The sequence below is a fragment of the Thermobia domestica genome, chromosome 4, assembly GCF_964235325.1.
Source record: "Thermobia domestica chromosome 4, izTheDome1.hap1.1, whole genome shotgun sequence".
NCBI classification, from domain to species: domain Eukaryota; kingdom Metazoa; phylum Arthropoda; class Insecta; order Zygentoma; family Lepismatidae; genus Thermobia; species Thermobia domestica.
In genome coordinates, this window is record NC_137457.1 from 11,329,823 (window position 1) to 11,352,064 (window position 22,242).

General features: G+C 33.5%; 1 protein-coding gene across 4 annotated transcripts in view; it reads left to right on the plus strand.

Moving 5' to 3' along the window:
• Positions 1-19,224, plus strand: part of LOC145683714 (uncharacterized) — a 145,916-nt gene extending 126,692 nt beyond the window's left edge. For all 4 annotated transcript variants that reach the window (XM_081755170.1, XM_081755167.1, XM_081755169.1 and 1 more), the window contains 6 exons: positions 474-548; positions 1,309-1,383; positions 4,373-4,450; positions 9,801-9,830; positions 16,187-16,260; positions 18,763-19,224. In XM_081755170.1, coding sequence (XP_081611296.1) covers positions 474-548; positions 1,309-1,383; positions 4,373-4,450; positions 9,801-9,830; positions 16,187-16,242 — 314 coding nt within the window. In that variant the 3' untranslated portion in view covers positions 16,243-16,260; positions 18,763-19,224. The remainder of the gene's footprint in view (positions 1-473; positions 549-1,308; positions 1,384-4,372; positions 4,451-9,800; positions 9,831-16,186; positions 16,261-18,762) is intronic.
• Positions 19,225-22,242: the final 3,018 nt, after the last annotated feature.

Genomic DNA, 22,242 nt, shown 5'->3' on the forward strand with positions numbered 1-22,242 from the left:
AGTTCATCCTGACGGGGACAAATATGCTCGATGTGTGTATATCAGTTTCATTAACAATGGCAATTTTGGATTAAGTGCTCATTCATAACTACAGTAGATATATTAGATTTGAACAAATGATAACTGAATAATTCCTTATGCTTCTTCAGCATGCTATTTATAAACATGAGCTAGTCTTAAACAACATTCAAGTAAATCTGTATGTCTTTGGATAGGTAGAGAGACGGGGAGAGACAGAGAAAGAGAGGTTGTAGGCTACTATTCTACTTTAAACGTTGTCCTCAGACACACACATGCAGATACCAGCTGTTTAATTCTACTAATTTTATACTACGTGGATAAATAATTATTTATTACCTTATCTGTTGTTTGAAATATGACCACGAGATGAATTAATTATATTATTATTATTATTATTATTATTATTATTATTATTATTATTATTACACCATTATTGTTGATTTTTTACGAAGGTCCAGATACAAATCCGTCAGTTGAAGAGTCGATGCCAAACCAGAGTGATATACAAACACCACAGGTTGAAGTCAGTAAGTTCAAAAATAGATTTATATGGGAACTACAATCATTCTTTAAATATTATTTTGAGAGCAATACCGTCATTTTCATCAGTTTAAAGGAATTAATGGCAAAAAGATATTCACTTGGTGAATATTGTATACATATGCATTTGTAAATTTATCTCAAATTTATAGTTTCAAATACAGTGTGTGTTGACGCTTTGGTCAGTGTTTCTTTTTTATGATATCCAATTCAAAGCCATGGATAATGTTATTAAAAATTAATCTCCTTATGAAAACAGCTTATTCAATGTTTGATCTCTCATACATTTTGTTAACCTAGTAACTTAAGTATTAAAAACAAACGCCTTTTCTTCACTTACAGAATGTATTAACTAAAATTACTTACAATCAAAACATATATTTTATGTGAAAATATAACTACGAGATTGTATTTACTTTTCATTTTTAATTTGAATGTTAGTAAATATAATATACAATGAATGCTAGCAAAATATTCTGTACTTGAGTTTTCTCGAATTCATGTAAAATAAGACGCATATCGCTAGATATTTGTTTTTAAAACTGCCAACTACTGCTTTTATTAAAACATGCTATACCTCGTTGGTAACTGATGATTCATTACCTAATAGTTGTTTCAAATATGACAATGAAACGAAAATAATAATAATAATAATAATAATAATAATAATAATAATAATAATAATAATAATAATAATAATAATAATAATAACAATAATTACATTATTGTTGTTCTTATTTTTACAAGATCGAGATACAAATGCATCAGTTGAAGACTTGATGCCAAACCAGAGTGAACTACAAATACCGGAGACTGAAGTCAGTGAGTTCAAATCTATTATTTTACAATATTTTAACAAAAATTTGTACTTTTCGTAACATCATCTCTGTTCAAGTAACTTTATTAGTTTTATCAGCCATTTTTCCAATATACGAGGAAAGTGTTTTAGGTATGGTTTGTTTGACCGATAGCAAAACGATGTATACAAGTGAAACAAGCATAATTCTAAAACTATAGTCTTTTTATTATTTTAATTTTTCTTTTTCTCTACGACTTTGAAATGCTATTTAAACACTGTTTATTTTCATGTTCAATATTACGCTAAGCGAACTGATTAAGAACTTTGTAAATAACTTCGTTATCGAAAAACTCAAAAATTAAAAGGACTTATTTCAGTTTAACGTCCCACAGTTATGCAGGAGAAAGATGAATGATTTTGGCGAATTAATGATGATGGAAGAATTTGTGGAATTTAGATGTAGGAGGAAAAAGAAGTACTCCAAAAATAGCGTAAAGGCAAGATTTTGTTAACCAAACTTTCCTTGACCGGGCATATAAACGATGACCCCATGTACCAGGGACGAAGCGTTCTATTAGTGAATCTTAGTGCCTTCTAGACCTGTACAGATGATAATACTTAAACTAGTGGTATCGCAAGCAATGCTTTACTACCATATCCTGCTTCACTCCCATCGAATCAACTCTGTGGATACATATAGGTTGTAGTGCCAAATTTGACCGTTGGAAACTCAGAAATCAATATGATGTCAAATGTAGTATTTTGTATAACCAACTTGTCGAGTTTGTTTCAAATCTGAAGAAATTGGTGTATGATTTTTGGTTTTAAGTGCAATATAATATTTTACTACATAACTCAAAAATCAAACCAGATATCATTTCACATTCTTATTTAACAGACACAAGATTTTTTACTAGGACACACTTGATGCAGAACTTTTGCATATTGTTGTACTTAAATATACAAATCGAGATTTCATCACCCATAACTCAAGAATCACAGTTAATATTTCACATGCTTACGTAGCAGGTGAATCTCTACCACCATGCCAAGTACAATTTTAATTGGATAAGAGATTTATGTTCTATTTTTCAAATATATGAAACGAAATTTGACTAACTATCGCTCTGGATAAGAACTTTTTAAATGTTATTAGACAAGGTTAAAATCTGTCAGCATACTGAGTTTCGGCAGAGTTAGAATGATTGTGTGTAAGATTAATTGGTTTGAAGAAAAAAATATTCGTTGGTACGTAATCAAAAGCATGAACAACATAATTTTTCACAAGGTAAATAGGTTATCAGGAACTACAGACGTCTCAAGTTTGAGAGTAAGCTGTATGTATTTTGTTTGTAGTTTTCGAAAATATGTCACAATATTTGACCATCTAAGATTCAAGAACCTATGAGGCGACAAGAATCAAAATCGATCACATACATTTCACTTAGTTTCGAGTAATGTCGCAAAACGTGCAGTGAAGCTACATATACAGGCGTACAAAGTTCCATATTTGAACTAGGTTTCCAAGCTTAATGTTAAGCTTTTAAACATAGTTCTATTTCTACCGAATAAATTTAGATCAAGTACATAACAAGAGATATAAAACTTAAATTTGGTAAAAAAATAATGGATTTGGCGGCTTTTGGTACTAGGCACCTAATATAGCCATCATAATTTTTGAATCATTTATATAGGATTTCCAGTCTACCGTCACGCAAAGTTAGAACCAGATCACATAAGATCGGTTGAAGTAGTACAATATTGAGTTTCATATAGCTTTTTGATGGAAACATTAAATCAATGATGACAATATTTATACTAAACGTTTAAAAACATTTTGAAGGAGAATAATTAGCTAATTACATATTGTAAAGTTTAAATAGTTTGGAATGTTTTTGGAGATATTTGGATGCAATTCCCTTGAATTATAAATGCATACAAATTGTACTTACTCATACAAATGTGGTTGTATTGACTAGATATGTTATATACTTGGGTGATTATTTATCAATACATACATGATGCTTATTTGCAACAATTTATAAATAAGCTGATCTCTAACTAATAGTAACTACACACACACACAAACACACACACACACACACAGACACACACACACACACACACACATATATATATATATATATATATATATATATATATATATATATATATATGGCTCCTTCGTTGGCTCTTTAACGTGAGAGACCTGGGTTCTATTGCCGGCGTGAGGTCATGTGGTTCGGATTCCACGTTAATCAGTAACTCCTGCTAAACTCAAATATATATATATATATCACTTGGATTTTCTGTCTGTACCTGAACATGCCGTTTTGGAAAGTCTGTATTCATGAAATAATTAGTGCAGATGTTCCCTTTAAAATATTTTATGTATCTGTCGTTAATTAATATATAAGATATTCAGGAATTCCTAGTGAAACTTATCTGATTAAGGTAATTAGATTATTTTGCTGATCACTTGTTAGGCAACTGTTATAAATCAATTGAGTGATTTATTATAACCTTTTTCATTATCAACTGTCCTTTCCGGAAATTCTCATGTTTATATCCTTGAGCTTTGTTGTTGATATTACTGATTGTAGAAGTTACAGCGGGTTAGGTCTGTACCGAAAAATATAAGGCACTAACTAATGGTTTGAAATAATAATATAGTCGTACTATAGTAAAGTAATGATGATTATGATTTATTAATTACAAGAATACAGAAGTTGTTATAAAAGTATAATGTAATATATAATATACATTACCATGCTAATCGATTAAGCGAAGGAAAATTTATAAGAAATGTAGATGATATAACAATGATAATAGAGAGTATAACCAAGTTCTAATTATCCAACGTCTATCTATATTACATCGATCTCAAATGATTAGAAAATGCAAGGTTTCACAAAAGACGTTTAAAAGAAATTTGTCAAATACCATCTACAAAGTTTAAATCAATGTTCTTTCACACATTGGTTAACTAATTATATTGTTTGCATTCACTAGATTCAGCATCTGGTTACCCTATTGTTCAAGCAACAGCTATAGCACAAGTTGGAGACCCCAATGAGTCTATTTTAAGACGTAAGTAGTACTCTTTTAATACTTTTAACCAATTTCAGTTGAATGATAATTTTCAGAATTATACCCTACACTTAGAATACATAAGCACCATACTTGTACAATCGAGGCCATACGTCTTAATTAATAAATATTCTTTATTATATCTACACCATTAACTTATTATTCTAATAGATTAATTGACAATTACACAAAAGTAAATTACATAGACGAATATGGTGTAGAGCACAACTAGAATATCACTATAAATAGTTGAAGTATAATTTTGGGCTTCTCGGTAAACACTTTTATACTCCAAATGAAAGAAGAATATATTTTTTGTCTCTCTTGGAATAAAGCTATGTTCTAACGTCTTTATTAGTAGTGAATTCTAAAGGGAATTACGTCAGTAAATATAAAATCTCTGTCGCTACAACTAAAGAAAAGAACTTTCTGAAGTCAGAATTGTTATATACAAGAATTAGGACATTATCTTTTCTCGAATCATGAAACAATATTTTTTTTTTACTTTTAATGATTTGGTCTGCCTCAAGAACATCATTGTCTTTATATATAGTAAGTGGAATATGTGACTGAATAATTTTTCCTGTTGGCGTATGAACATCACAGGTATTTCAAATAAATATGCTAGCGCACTATATTGAAGCGAATGTCTAATTGGGTTCAAGCAACAACATGAGGAATCCAGAAGGAAGTAGTGCCTTTGGCACGTAGCATATTGGGTTGTTGATGAATCATATTGTCTGTAAGGGGTCAACCGACTCATATGTACTTTAAAGTTTCTCATGATAAGACCAGGAGAAAGCCGCAGGAGAATTTAGCACCTGGTGAAGAAAAACTATTTCAAACCAGATCGATTTTGTTCGTTCCCATGAATGTAAATTATTTCAAAGCAAGGCATTAAAGGGAATACGACAGGAAAATTTGTTTAATATGCATTAACGGTTGATTACTACGAAAGATTCAACCTTTCCATTTCTTGAAAACTTTAAATCTCTAGTTTACTGAACGATATTGGAAACTTCTGAAGCTCGACAATTACAGTTCTTTCGTTATTTGAATGGTCAGGAGGGGTGGAGTACCGAGTACCAATCAACTATTTTGGCCCCATTTCACCATCCGCGAGAACGGTATAGTTCCACGCAGAGAATATTCACCGATGGCGCAGCGATATTTTTCCTAGTTGGGATTATTTAGTAAAAATAAATACAGAAATGGATTATGAGTAAGTAACAATTATAATTTCTTCAAAATCTCATTACTTCAAGCCAATAAAAATCTGCAACAATAAACTACAGGAAACATTTCCGTACTTTAGAAGAATAGTGGTGTTTCTTGGAAAAGTGAGTGGATTCAAATCTACCTCATACGTTTAACGTCGTGTGGAGTTACTTGAAAACGCAATGACAATAGTTAAAAATGTCGGTGATTCTATTATTTCTTATTAAGTATATTAGAAGAAGTGACTAATCCTTTGGCTTGTACGCTTATGTAAAAACTTATTTACTTCATAACGTAGTCTTAGGATTGGCAATTTGATATATTATGTGTATTATGGAATCATCGCATTAATTTGGATATTCCGATTAATAAGCTTGATTTAATAGAGGGATTGAATTTGATTCGAAGCTAGAAACACTAGTCGTCTAACGTTAGAAATTTGTCGCTGACTCTGGCATTTTTCTGCGCCATATTTGCATTTATTTTATATCTTTGCTTCATCTTGATATTTGATTGCCATATTTCAATTGTGATTTTCCTATCGGTATTTCCCTTCTCCTATTCCTTACATAGGAGATAATATATGGAATATATCCATATTTCATAATGCTTTCACTAATCCTCCAAAGTCCTTTATGTTGACACGATACACACATATAATGTTAAATATATACTTTAAATCACATATTTTGAAGCACATTAATATATGACTTCATGAAGCAGTCTTAATCATAATATTGTCCTTACTATTTTAAGTCACTCCTAAAAGCAGTACAGGTTATTAATGAACTATACCGACAAACTGAAATAGTTGGTTCCTTACATTAAAATAAGAAAACACATTGGTATGGACATATGGGGGAAAGTCCATAATTTTAGAGGTAGGGCTGTCCACATTCGAGAAAAAAAAAACAGATCTAAACAGGGGCCATATTTCAAATTCGACAAACTGTGGATGGTGGTAGTTATCAGGGTAAAGGAAGACATGCATGAGCAATCCAAAAATGCATATTGTATCAGTGTACATTATATTCCCCGCAGGATGAAATTCCCAAACATATCATTAACCGAATTTTTCGATCTGTTCTAACTTAATTCTTGGTTCAAAGTAGGCAAGCGATAAGCTTCCATGATATTGAGCACGGAATTATTTGGTGGATGTCGGAAGTGTTAAGGTCTGTCAGCAGCATGATCTCTCGTATTCGGGTAAGGCGTGCTGCGAATTTTTCTTTCACACTTGAAGTGCAAAAACATGAAATATACCGTGAAGAATTACAACACAGCACACGTGATTCCAAACACAAAAGAAGGTACAACAGACGATTCCTACAACATCCGACTTCACACCGAAACATTCGGTGTTCTTTGTTGTCAATGTTTACATCTTGGCAATTCGGATCCACCTTATAATCTGGATATATCTGAAAGCACTGTCGAGAGCATATCCAAGAATAGCAACCTGCAGAGGATACTCTGCACACCCATTGAACGTTGATGAAATATGCATTTTTGGATTCCATATAAGTGACTTCTGTTACTCTAATAAGGACCACCATCCAGAGTTTCTTGAGTACCAAATGGGGCCTGTTGAAATTTTGCTTTTTCGAGATTTTGGACAGCCCTATCTCTGAAACTATGCACTTCTCCACATAGGTCCATATGAACTTTTTCTCTTATTTTGATGTAAGGAACCACCTCTTAATGTTTGTAGGTATAGTTTATTAACACCCGATATATATACATAGTGGCCCATTTTAATCTTTCCACGAAAGTATCTCAAAAATGGCTGAGCATAAATGAACCAAACAAAAACTCGAATCGGAAATACCTTGAGGGAAATCAAATGGTGATGTCCTGGTGCCACTCAGGACCGCCCTTCATGGGAGCCGCGGTTCAGCTTAAAAAATTTAAATCCAAACATGGGGCCGGTGTTACTTTGTTCGATAGCTTTTCAGAAAGCTGAAAAGCGTTGTGGCAAAAGATTTTTCATATCGGTCACCGTATTTAAAACATCCACCAAGATATATTGCCTGTATCAGACAAAATGTCCAGTACTACTATCATGGAAACAATTGAATATAAATGAATCAAATAAAAACTCAAGTAGGAAATGTCATATAGCAAATCGAATTGTGTTGTCGCAGTTTGACTCAGGGTCGCCTTTCATGGGGTCCCAGGGTCCAACTTAAAATTTTTAAATAGAAACATGGGGCGAGTGATACCTTGTCCGATAAATCTTTAAAAACTAAAAGTGTTGTGACAAATGATTTTTCATATTCAAAATGGCAGCCAAGACATGTTTCCTGTATCAGGTAAAATGTTCAGTACCACTAATATGAAAACGGTTAAACATAAATTAATGAACGAAAACTCAAATAGAAAATATCATAGGGCACATCGATTAGTATCGTTCCAGTGGTTTCCAGGGCCACACTAAATAAGAGTTCAGGAACCAACTTCAAAATTGTAATTCAATTCGACATATCTTTAAAGAGCGCTATTGCGAAAGATTGTTCATATGGGTCACCTTTTTCAGAATGACCACCAAGACATGGTACCTGTATGAGTTAAAAGGTCCAGTACCACTAATATGAAAACGGTGAAAAATAACTGAACAGAACAAAACATCGAATAAGAAATCACAGAGGGTATTTGTCATTCCATGGCTCGGGAATATTGCAACAGAGGAAAAAGTGATTAGAGTGTATGTGCCATAATGCAAAGAAGGAAATCTAATTCCTAGAAAGTTGATGGCTCCAACCTCCCTCCGTAAGTGGGTAAAGCGAGAAGTAACGGTGAAATTGCGAATGAGAACCTTAGTTTTTGCAAATTGTATCTATGAAACAAAGTTATCTGAAATGTATTTTTGTAAGAGATAGATGTCTCTGTAATGGGGCATCTTGTTAAATGGTAAAATGGAATGGTGTGTAAAATTATTGTTAAATGGTACCTTCCATTTTGATTCCAGGAAATGATTTAATGGAAAAAATGAACCAACTGAAATCAGAAACAAATTTGTCTCTCAATGCAATTTTAGGGCAATGTGACAAACGTTGGGTTTTTTCACAGTCGTACGCAAGATATTGATTCGATTCTTTTCCTTCTATGTTTCTTGCATGTGACAGAATATGAGCTTTACTTAAATGTTGTCCAGAGTTACATTCCGAATAACTTTCAGCGTTAATCTCAGTTGTGATCCTCAGTAACGAAACGGTACATACTGATGCATGCATCTCCCAAACATCTTGCACGCATTGCGTTAAATTATCAAAGGCGGGCAAAATACTTGGAAGTTCGAAAAATGTATTATTAAAATCTTTGCTTCGCATTTCAGTTTCTTCTTTCTTCCCTTCTCAAATCAAACTTCGTAATACAAGGGGGTGTTACACTTCAAATCGAATTTTACCTTATTTTTATTCATTACCGTACCAATCAGTCGTACATACAAGTGTTTCAGACAAATCATACCATTGCAAGTAAAAATGGGGTTGTCATTTGCGATTTTACCATTCATTTCCGCTTCACCCACTTAAGGAGTGAGATCGGAAAGATAATTTTCTAAGAATTACATTGCTTCTTCTGCATTATGTCAATTATACTTTAATAATCTTTTCTTTCGCTGCACATTTCTCTCTAGCAGTGCAATGATAAATACCCTCTGTGATATCCTAAACGAGTTTTATTCTGTTTATTTTTTCTCTAACTGTTTTCATATTAGTGGCACTGGCCTTTTTATCTCATACAGGCACCATGTTGTGGTAGCCATTTTGAAAACTGTAAATCATATAATAAATCTTTTGCCACGACGCTGTTTAGTGTTTGAAGATCTATCGAACAAGGTATCACCCGCCCTATGTTTTCATTTAAAATTTTAAAGTTGGGTCCCGGGCGCCCATGAAGGAGGCACCGTGCAAACACTATTCGGTGTGCACCATGGCATTTTCTATTTGAGTTTTTGTTTGGTTCATTTGTATTCAACCTTTTTCGAGGTATTTCCGTGGAAAGATTAAAATAGACCACCTTATATATATATATATATATATATATATATATATATATATATATATATATATTCGTATATATATATATTCGTATTACATATATCATTTTAAATAAATACTTTAATAACTAGGTTTCAGGCCTGCTTACAATATAAATGAAGGTAAGTTTGTTTAACTGAACCACTCTTAATCAAAATCTTTAAAATTAAATTAAAGGTAAAGGAGTAAATTTGCATAAATGGTCATTTTTGAGAAGTGTTAGATTATGCAATTCCAATATTTACTTGTGTTGTAAATTTATTAAATTTGTCTAAGAAATTTTCTATTCTTTTTAACAAAATATTTTTAGTTTCATTTTGACATAAGAAAAAATGGACACAATTTTTATACCTAACCTTTCTAAGCTTTTTATTGCGATTTGTCTACTCTTTTCTACATGTTTTGATAACATTTGAAATGGTTATCCAGAAGATATTACAAGTAAAGCACAATTGTCCGCCGATTGGCTGACACGGCAACCACGGTGAAACTGAAAATCGGATAATTGAGAACGTATATATATATATATACCGAGCGAGTCAAAATACCTGTTCCAAGAAGAACAGAAAGGGGAGCAAATTCAAGAACAAAGGAGCAGACCTATTTGCAGGCGTCAGCATCACAAGTGGGGGATAGGAGAGAGAAGGTATACGAGGAAGACAAACAAATGAAAATAAGTCGTGTTCTTTCCAGACATGTTTACTGTGAGAGATAAGCGTGCGGAAGCCAATATCCCAACTGAAATCATCTGTTTTTATGGGCGGGTCCTACCCTTGATTTATTGATTTAGATGTGGAGGAAAAGGGCTAAAGGGAATGGTTCGGACCGCAAACGCCGAGGTCAGAGCGTCCCTGTTTGGTAAGATGACGAGTGGAGAAAGCAGCAACCCTGAGCAGTGCAGAGACGGCAGCATCCTGGTGGAACTGCGGGAAAACATGGAAAACCGCAGTCGGGATGACTGGGTAGTGTCATTCCTTGCGTCAATGTAATTCTCTATCAGTTGTGTTTGCTTGTGTATATTTATTTTCTATATGGCTATTATTATTACGAGGGCTATCCAGAAAGTAGATTACGTTTTGGAATAAAAAATCAACAAAGTATAGGAAACAAATTTTATTATATACAGATGAAAGCCACACACAAATACTACTTTTCGACATAGTCACCATTCAAATTAAGGCATTTATCGTAGCGATGTACGAGCTTGGAAATTCCTTCGTCGAAAAATTCGGCCGCCTGCGACTTCAACCACTTCGTTACCTCTTCTTGCAGCTGTTCGTCGTCATCAAAACGCTGCATAGCCAGCCACTTCTTCATTGCTGAAAATAGGTAGAAGTCGCTCGGTGCCAGGTCGGGACTGTACGGCGGATGAGGAAACAACTCCCACTGAAAAGATTCAAGAACTTCACGCGTGACATTTGCCGTGTGGGGCCGGGCGTTGTCGTGAATCAACAAGATCTTAGAGCTCAACATTCCTCTGCGCTTGTTTTGAATTGCTCTTCTGAGGTTTTGCAGAGTTTGGCAATACCTTTGAGCGTTTATTGTAGTGCCTCTTTCCAGGAAGTCCACCAAAATCACACCTTTTCTGTCCCAAAAAACAGTCGCCATCATCTTCCTTGACGACATTGTTTGCATGCATTTCTTGGGTTTTTGGGGAGAACCTGTGTGCCCCCACTGCATTGATTGCAATTTCGTTTCACAGTTCACGTGTTTCACCCATGTTTCGTCACCAGTAACGATGCGATCGAGTAAAGAGTCACCATCCTTATTGTAGGCGTCCAAAAAGTGCAACGCTGCAGCCATTCGCTGATTTTTGTGGTCCTCTGTCAAGATTTTTGGAATCCATCTTGCACAAAACTTGTGGTAACCAAGCTTTTCGCTGATGATTTCGTGCAACAAACTTCGCGAAATTTGTGGAAAACTCAAAGAAAGTTCCGTTATTGTGAACTTTCGATTTTCACGGACTTTAACATCGACTTTTTCGACAAGTTCAACTTTCGATTTTCACAATTTCGCGAGTTTGTTGCACGAATCATCAGCGAAAGCTTGGTTCCCCACTCGTTCTTCGTGCAAGCATTGGATTCCCATTTAAATCTTGACACGCACAACACTCAGCGAATGCTGCATCACTTCACAGCTACAATACGATGCATCGTTACTGGTGACGAAACATGGGTGAAACACGTGAACTGTGAACGAAATTGCAATCAATGCAGACATTTCAAACCGTCACAGTATCTTAACGGAGCACAGCACGAACCTCTCACTAGCACGGCTAGATGCCGACTGAGCTGCGCAACGCTCTGACCCCAAGATGGCCGCGCTAGCCCCGCCCCTAGCGGACACAGACGAAAACGTAATCTACTTTCTGGATAGCCCTCGTATTATTATTATTATTATTATTATTATTATTATTATTATTATTATTATTGTAGTAGTAGTAGTAGTAGTAGTAGTAGTAGTAGTAGTAGTAGTAGTAGTAGTAGTATGATTATGTAAATTGTGATTCGGGTCTATCCATTGGTTTACGTATTGCTGCTATTGACTCCACGCACTAAGCTCTGTCAGAGTAGTATATCAGTGTTGTTTACTCAAGACGAAACAACGGGTCAGCAAGTCCAGTTAACTGGTGGTCTGTGATACACTTGAGAAAAGTTGGCAAGGTCGCAACCTGTACGTACGCAGATTATTTGCCTGAATGAATTTGATCGTTATCACCAGAGTGCAGTGATGGAATTAGTACATAGTAAAATGTTGCTTAAAAGTCACGTTTATAAGATTTACGAGATTTAAATATTATCATTACTGCATAACTCATGCATAACTCACAGATTTTGGGTTATGGTACATGAAACAATTTGCGTTACATATAAGAGTGAGTTTATTGAAGTATAAAGAATATAAAACCAAAACCTTTGTAAATTAAAGAAATGATATGCTACAAGTAGCATAATACAGAAGTAACAACGGGATTCAGGTATTACAGTAATTCGAGGTTCGAGTTAACAAGGAGTTTGTCCTTTGTTCTCTCGTGTGTCCACATAAGACTAAGTGCTCTCTTCGCACAGTATCAAGTCATGTGAGAATAAAATGCACAAGGGATACTCACAGTCGGTGAAGTCCCTCCATGTTCGTCGACTTGGAATACGCCACTGAGCTTGGTAACTTGATGGTCCTGAGATGATCGAATGTTGCTTGATACTAAGTGTGTTTAACTGCTAGTTTTTATATTAGTTTGGAGTTCGGGAAAACACATGCTTACATTTGTTTTTTGACATGAAGGAAAATATGTTTTATTTTTCTTTAAAATAGTCACTTTGGAAGTGTTTTTTGAGTTTCATTGGAAATTCCATTTTCGTACTAGTTCTTTTACAACAAGGTCAAGAGAGTTGTTTTGGTTCTTGGGATTAGTTTCAAAGATATATCCACGGATGAAACATCTCAAAATTCACGTGCGTATAGGAACTTTAATTTTTTAATCACTCATGTCCTTTAAAACATGATAATAGCAATCGGAGCTACCTGCGACAAGCAGCTATTTGTTCGTGGGGTGTCTAATGCGACCGCTATAAGTGAATTGAGAGTAGTTCTGTGTTATTGATTTTTACATGTGACACGTGTGTTTTGAGGACGTGAAATGTATTCAATACAAATAAATAAATAAATAAATAAATGGTGCTCTTTCATGCAGCTGGAATGCGTCAACAGGAATCAGCAGCAGAATATCACAGGCGTCATCCAAATCAGGTAGCTCCGTTCCAACAAATCATTTCGATACTGATGGCACGCTTCAAAGTCACAGGTAGCGTGGCGAACAGCACCTGTAGAGGACGACCACGAACTGCAACATCTTGCGACGTGACTATTGATGTGCCTGCAAAGGTGGCAGTTAGTCCTGAAAGACCAACACGGAAGATTCCACAAGAGGCGTCCATATATCAGAAGTCGGTCTCCAGAATATCGTCACGTGAACGCTATCATCCTTACAAAGTACATTTCGTACATGGTAATGACACAGACAGACGAACTGTGTTCTGTGAGTGGTTTCACCTTATAAGAATACAACATTCTATGCTAGAGGCTAACACTCTATCCACTGATGAGGCAACTTTCCAACTCAACTACACCTAACATCAACAAACTCAACTCTCTGTATTTGTCTCGCGAGAACCCACACATAGATGTTGAAGCGCACAATCAAGCCAATTCGCGAGTGATGTGTGGTGTGGAATACACGGCAACGTCATTTACGACCCGTGTTTTTGCGTAATAGGTTAACATCAGACCAGTATCTACATCATCTACACGTCAGTACAGCCGTAACTGGATGAAATATCTGTGCTATCGGGACGTGCATTTTATTTTCAGCATGATTAAGCACCGCCACATTACGGCCGCACAGTGCGACAATGGCTCAACGAGGTCTGGACAATGGATTGACCGAAGGGATCCCGTGGAATGGCCGCCCAGATCACCTGTTCTCACGCCATTAGTCTTTTACATGTGGGGTTTTCTGAAGCCCGTTGTGTATCGGAAAGGTACCAGAGCCGTAAAACATCTACAGGAGAATATTCAGAACGTGTGTAGACCAATAACACCCCAAACATTCCAGTGTGTGCGTGGTAGTATGCGACGCCGTATACTTTTGTGCCACCAGCAAGAGGGACATCAATTTGAGCATCTTTTGGTATAGTGCCCAGGAATGTTGTGTCTTTAAACAAGTGCCGTGCGTGTTTGAGGTGTGTACATTTCTTCTCACTAACATGTACAGTAAATCTGTCTGAAACCGACACGACTTATTTTCGTTTGTTTGTCTTCCTTGTATACCTTCTCTCTCTTACTCCTCCCCTTTGTGGTGCTGACGCCACTATTGTTTACCCTGCAAATATGGCTGCTCCTTCGTTCTCTAATTTGCTCCCCTTTCTATTCTCCTTGGCCCAGGATAATGCACGATCCAGATTATGTCATTCCATCTTGTTCTCCACTTACGTGGCAACGTTGCACTTTTCTTCATTAGTGGGTGCTATACCACAGTCGAGCTTAAACGGTTGGTCCGATTACGAATATTCCACCATTTTAGATTGACACCGCACACATGGCAATCAAAATGGTCTCTTATTGTTGTTTTATATCTTCAATAGTTATCGATATGGCCTACGACAAGGGACTTTTGACTCGCTATATATATATATATATATATATATATATATATATATATATATATATATATATATATATATATATATATATATATATATATATATATATTATTTACATAAAGCAGGTTAGTAAGTGCTTTCAGAACTAAATACATATATCGTATTTTAAACATGTTGAATTCAGTAGATAGCCTATCGCATCAAGAGAACAATATGTTCGTGTATTTTAAGTACTATCCTTTTCGTATACATTTTGAATAGGAGATAATTTATGGTAATTAAATATGTCCATAATAAAATATAGTTTAACCAATTTCGTTTTTAAGATGGGAAATCGAATCCCATAACAATCTTTCCCTCAGTTTATGAGGTATAGTACTAGGTCATAAATTGGATTTCTTACGAACTTCAGTAGTCCGTACACTGCAATGTTGAGATAAAAGTGAAACTGTTAATCAAAATGTAAAAGTTTTAAAAATGAAATACATATATAAGTAAACAATACGTTCTAGTAAAGTCATCTACTACAAAATCCAATAATTAATTATAAATCAGTTTTTGGAGATTTTAAATTCTACTGCAAGATATTTTAATGACACTCTACAATATTTCATTGTGCCTGTTAGTCTTAGTATTTAAAATAAATTGAAAATTTTAAATAGAACCTTTGATATCATTTTAAGTAAAATTCACCTAATAACACATCAAGTCATAAAAGACGTCTTGCAATACTAATTTATCAATAATCGTTAATCAGAAACAATATCTTAATTTTAAAATGTTTATGTATTCCGAAACAAGAATTCACATTATCGATAACATATTTAAAACATTTAATAATTAAGGGAAGAAGGTTTTTAATATGCTTATGAAATTAATTTAGTTTTATTTCTTTTTTCATTTCTGTAAGCTCACTTAAAATTATGATTTTTTTATACTGTCCAAAATAAATAGGCTTAATAACTACTATATATATATTTTAAAAAAACTTAATAATTTCATCTTATTTCGTATACTGTGTTTGCTTTTTGTGTTACTAACCCTAATAGCAGGTAAGTAATAACATAATATAAACAAAAATAATTCTCACGGCTCAAGAAAGACTAAAATACAAGTTTTAGTTCAACATAATATGATATTCAAATGCGATATGACTTAAATTTTGTATGCTGTTGTAACAAAATTTCAATATTAGTATAATAAATATCATATCAACAATACTGAATATAACTATCAAACACATAGTATATAATGTGAATATTATGCATATTTTAATCAATTATGTTCATTAAAATTAAAATGCGATTTAACTCTTTAAGGTGTGCTGGGGTGGTTAGCTGCTGTAGGAAATATGTATCCTGTTCGACCACTGTAAATCAAACAGTTGTTCTGGGTAAGTATGATGTGTAATAGATATTGTTAAATATCATAAAATAAATAATTTCCTTTACACACACACACTCATATATATATATATATATATATATATATATATATATATATATATATATATATATCAGCAGGGCTAATAGATACACATAACGACGATGAACAAAGATTTGAAAAATGTAGATTAATGTTAATCAATAGTAGTTAAGAATACCTATGACGATGATGATGATGACTTGTTAGAAATATAACTATAGACTCTAAGGTTATGATTAATATAATTCCGATCATTATTATTTTTTATTATTCCAAATTGATACATACGTGTATATTGTGACTAGATTAATGGAGATAAATGGCACCACCTTTGAGGTTCCTTGATAATACTCCATTTACGTATGTCATCTGTTACACTTTCGAATTTTTACTATTATTATTATATTTTTATTTTTCTACAATATTGTGGTTTTATCAGTACAATGTTAAGAATATTATAAATGTAAGGTAATGAGTTATTTCATTTGATACTGATTCAAATGGCATTATATATTTCTGGCCACTAGAGCATAGGATGCGGTCCAAAGTTTAACTTCAAAAACTTGATCATAGAATCTTACTTTACTTTGGTCTCCTTACAAGGGTAATACACTTTCTTTCCAGTTTGTTACAAAATAACATGTATAACATCTAATAACACAAATTGTCTGGGCATTACGTCCAAGAAAATATTCAAGTTTCATATAAACATTCATAAAATATTACGAAAAATAATGCTAAAATTAATCACTAGAATACCTAGTGATTCGTACTGGGATTCGTAAAAATATAGAAATAAGAAGTGTGTCATTTAACAGTATATTCTCACAAGGAAACATCTTATATTGATAGTAGCATTGCCCAATCAACCAATGTGCAATCAATAGATGAGTGAAAAAAAAGTGAGAAATCCGAAGTTTTACGAGCCGAGACCTAAAAGCACAGGAAATACAGGGACAAGAAGAATCTAGAATTATATGAAGATACCAATGCAGAAGATACACTTACACAGAAAGAACTTGAAAATGATTAAAGTAATCAAAATGACATTTACACAACAATGTAGTAAGCAAACATTGTACCCACAGACATGCTCAATAACATGATATGTAATGCAGTGTTGCCAACTGAGAACAAAATAAAGTTTTGTATATGGCACGTAACACTAATTATAACATGTAAAAAATCTAATCATGATTAGACCCATACCTGTGAAGTCATGATGTACAGTGTTGCCAACATTTGAAGATAGGCCTATATGAATTCCTACATGAATCTCTTATGTACAAGGGTACATACATTATCAACGTATGTCAAACCAAGAGCATGCATCATTTCTGTTTTGAGTGTTGTGTTTGATACTGTTATGATTTTCCAGTTGGGCAAACCTGCTTCGACACTGTGTTTCGTCCCTTATTTTCGTGCTTCAGTGATTATATTATTGTTTGTGGTCTTATATTTTGGTTTTGACTAATTTGAATCGTGTACTGTATATTCTCTTCTACATCCAATATACAAATAGGAAATCATATAGGCCTATCTTCAAACGTTAGCAACACTGTACATGATTATTTCTTAGGTTGCTTGTACTCATAATTAGATTTTCTACATGTTAAAATTTGTGTTCCGTGCCATTTGACAAAACTTCCTTTGTGCTCAGTTGGAAACACTGCATTACATATGTTATTCAGAATATCTGTGGGTACAATGTTTGTTTGCTATACTGTTGTGTAACAGTATATCTTTTGCATTGCTATCTTCACATGATTCTAGATCCTTCTTTCCTCTGTATATCCTGTGTTTCTGTGTGTCGGCCTGTAACACTTTGGATTTCGCACTTTTCTTCACTCCTCTATCGATTTCATATTGTCTTATTGGGCAACGCTACTATCAATACAAGATGTTCGCTTGTCAGTATAAAATGCTTCGCTTTCGCAAATTACATATTATTATTATTATTATTATTATTATTATTATTATTATTATTAAAAAGTAAGACATAATTGGATAAGTTTAGAAACAGCTCGTAATGCAAAGACGCAGTGAGGCTTAATAGTGTTTCTCTTAAACGAACTAGAAATTTAATTTCATTTTACTCGCTCTTTTGAACTCGAGTTAAAAGTATATGGTGTATAAAATGAGCTTCCATTAACTATAAATATATGTTACAAAAATTATATTAGTAAATTAATGAGTATATTTTATAATTAACCTTTATTATTATTAATTTAGAAGATGTTAAGTGAGGTTTGAAGAAGAAGTACATAACATTATGTAATTAAAATGGCCATTCACCCGAAAGAAAGGTTCACATATAAGTTAATTGACTATGCAAGTTTCATAACGTAAGTACGCATTGTTAGTTTGTTTCAAGTTAAAAGCCAGTTAGAGTCAGTTGTACATTATCTGAAATTATTTTTATAAGGCAGTAATATAAAAAGTATTTATAATATTTACTTTATTATTATAGGGAAAGAAGCTACTTCAAAGGATCTTCTAGAATATGAAAGTTATACGAAACCATGTGATCGAAGATTGAAAACTAGAAACAATAAACTAAATGTGTTACATTAAACACATTGAAGAAATCAGTTGTTTTTAAAATCCATTGTTTAAATTTCCTTAATTTGTGATTTGAATTAATAAGAAAAAAATTTCACTTCTTTGTGTGTACGGTGACTGAATTAAAAATGTGTTATTTGTTTCAATGTATAAAAATTCGATCACTACAGTTTGGTTATAATTGATTTGAAAAGTTAGATGCATACTTCAACATTGGGTTTAACACAATGGTATTTAATCCATTGTAAATTGACGGTCATACCATATATAAATATAAACAAATCACTTCAATATTGCTGTTTCTTTCTAGTAAGGAAATAAAGAAAATTCTTATATTATTTACATGATAACACAAACAATTCTAAAGTAAATCCTCTATATTTTTAATAAACTATAAAGGTAACTATTTTTAAAGTTTTATTATAACACGGCTTGTACACGGACCAAAATGAAATTACTAATAACAAAATTAAAGAGTCTCATCAACGTACAGAAGTAAATTTCTGTGATGTGATTTCTGTGAATCATTGCAACTGATATATTTTTTGTTACCCTATAAATCACTATATTTTAATAGGATAAGGAACGTATATTGCAAGAAATTTCCATCCTAGCAGAAACGTATTGCTCACGTTTATGTTATAATTTTGATAAAATGAAATTGAAATTCTTAGAGTAAATGATTTTGTTAAAGTCAAGTTAGACAGTATCAATCTGGTCAAACAGAATAAGTGAATACATTTTTTATGGACATTATGATTAATAACAATAACACATTGGCTTATAAAGCAACGTTTTAGACTAGCCGTGATCAGCATGATCAAATTATATTATAATGAGTATATTGTTCCTAAATCAGATAATTGATATTAATATCTATCTTCGGTTAACCACTATACTTTTAATTCCATCGTATGGAAGAAAACTTAAATTATATATATATATATATATATATATATATATATATATATATATATATATATATATATATATATCAGATCGGAATGAACGCAATGATTAAATACTGCTAGAAGTAGACAAATCAGAGACCTTCAAATTAAGCTTATAAATTTCAGTCAAGGTAAAGCATACTAAATTTGGGAATGCGATAAAAGGAGTAACAGTTAGATGCTTTTACATGTTCAAAAACATTATCTGTTTCACACAATAAAGATTATGTAGTTTCGAACACTACGCATTTGTCTTGTCTATTACCAGAGATGTGAACTTTACAGAATCTGGTGATTATGATATAGGATTGTAACAAAGATTGAAAAAGGGGGAAAAAGCTTGGTTTTACCGAGATCTGAGCCTAACCTCCTTCAACAATTCCATAAAACTGAAAGAACTTTCTGATCTTGTAGATGTGTTTAATTGGTCGTAGGAGCACTATAGACGTGATATGTATGCTGGTTGTGACGCCATGAGGTTATAAATTTATGACGATCTACAAAGTTTGCTGCAAAACAAAGTTCCACAAGAGGAAAATAAATCGAAAAAAAATCCTCCGTGTCAGTTGTTACTGAGAAATATTGTGAGATTGTGGTGCGAATTACGGAGCCACTCAAAGACTGCACACACTTTGTCAACAATTAAAGCTCAACATAAGCTACATATAGATATACTTGATCAAGTTGTAATTCGATACTGCAGCTAACAGACTAAACAAGTTTTTCATGCCATTAATGGAGTGAAACACATGCAACATGGAGCGCTGTTAAACAGGGACCTGTAGGATGACCGGATGATTATTTTTCTCCCTTCCATGTACCGAATACATGTATAGCGGACTATCAAAAAAGCATATGATCCTTAGTATCTTCATTACATTTGTAACATTTCGAGCACTCTTTGATTTTGTGCGCCTCAATCACCTGGTTTACATTGGACGCTGTGCGAACACTTATTAATCACATTACTTCCCGTGTTATATTGTTATTTTATGGGATCAAGCGCATATTATAGTCCATATAGTATTTCTGAACAGCGACTGAAAATTCGAGGATGATGTGTGTACCTTCACTCAAATATAGCTGTTTTCTGCGTTGTTTCAGGAAGATCAGGTTGAGATTGGTGCGTCAAATTCCCTTCCTTGGTGCGTCTAATTCCGACTAGACAATTGATGATCAGTGACCAGTTTTAGAGACAAGAATTCGATGTAAGTGCTTGCCTTCAACGACTCTAATTTAACTAATTTGCGCGTACGCTGTACGGCGATATTTTATTTCACATTCTAACATGCACGATTTGTGCGATTCTATCCTCATGGCATAAGTGCTGTACTGAGGGTAAAATACAGGCCCGTAACCAGCCCAAAAACTTAGGGGGGCGGCTAAAGTTAAAGGGAGTCCGATTCAACCATATGATAGTTCATCATCTTATTATAGCTCTTTTGCAAGCCTGCTGTAAAACTTTTAGGGGGCCAGCAAAAATTTAGAGGGGATCGGTCCCCTAGACCCCCTGGATACGGGCCTGGTAAAATATGGATACTATCCCGAATTAGTTTGGTAAAAGTGCTTTCTGCAGGTAATTCCATTCTAAAGATGTTCATTTGTAGCTACGGTTGTGCTAGCAACAGTAATTTTGTAAGAGCTGTGAAAGTAAAAGCAAACCTTTGTGTCTGATAAGCCACAACATATTCAAAAAAGACAAAAAAAAAAAAAAAAAAAAAAAAAAAAAACAGTATATCGTAAAATATAAGTAAGAAATACTAGACGTCTTACCAGTTAGAAAGTAAAACAATGATGTCGCTCTATTCTCAATATTCAACTCAATATTACAAATTTTTCTATAATGCAGCTTCCAAAGAGACTGTCTTTTTGATAGTCTTGTATTGTACAAACATTAATGTTACGACAGAGATCTTCATGAATGTTAAACAAATTTGTATTCAAAGAGAGGAGGCTTGTGAGCCGCTTTCTCCAATCAAACTGCTTTAGGTCATAATACGATTGATTGCTCATTGAAAAACCTCCAAATCATTAATTTGTTTTCCTATTTTTGTATGCCCACAAGATCTAGAAAAAACATATCATGGCCATCAAGCGCAATCAAATAAAATAGTGATAATAATCTGCACGAAGAAAATAATTTGAAGTGATACAACGTGTAAATCGTGTAACCATTTCGATGCATTTGCATCTAATAGAAATACAAAATTATGAAAAGACATACAAAGGAACTCTTCAAGGAGGACAGAAAATTAAATATTTAAATAGGAATATATTCCCTTTACTGAAAATATACCTAAAGTTTAAAATTACAATTCTCTCGGAAATGATTGCAAATGATGGATCATGAATATTAATCGTATTTTAACATCCCTAGAACGCAAGAGTCTATCAACAAGTGAAAGAAAATCAATATATAACATTGGTTCGCAAAATTA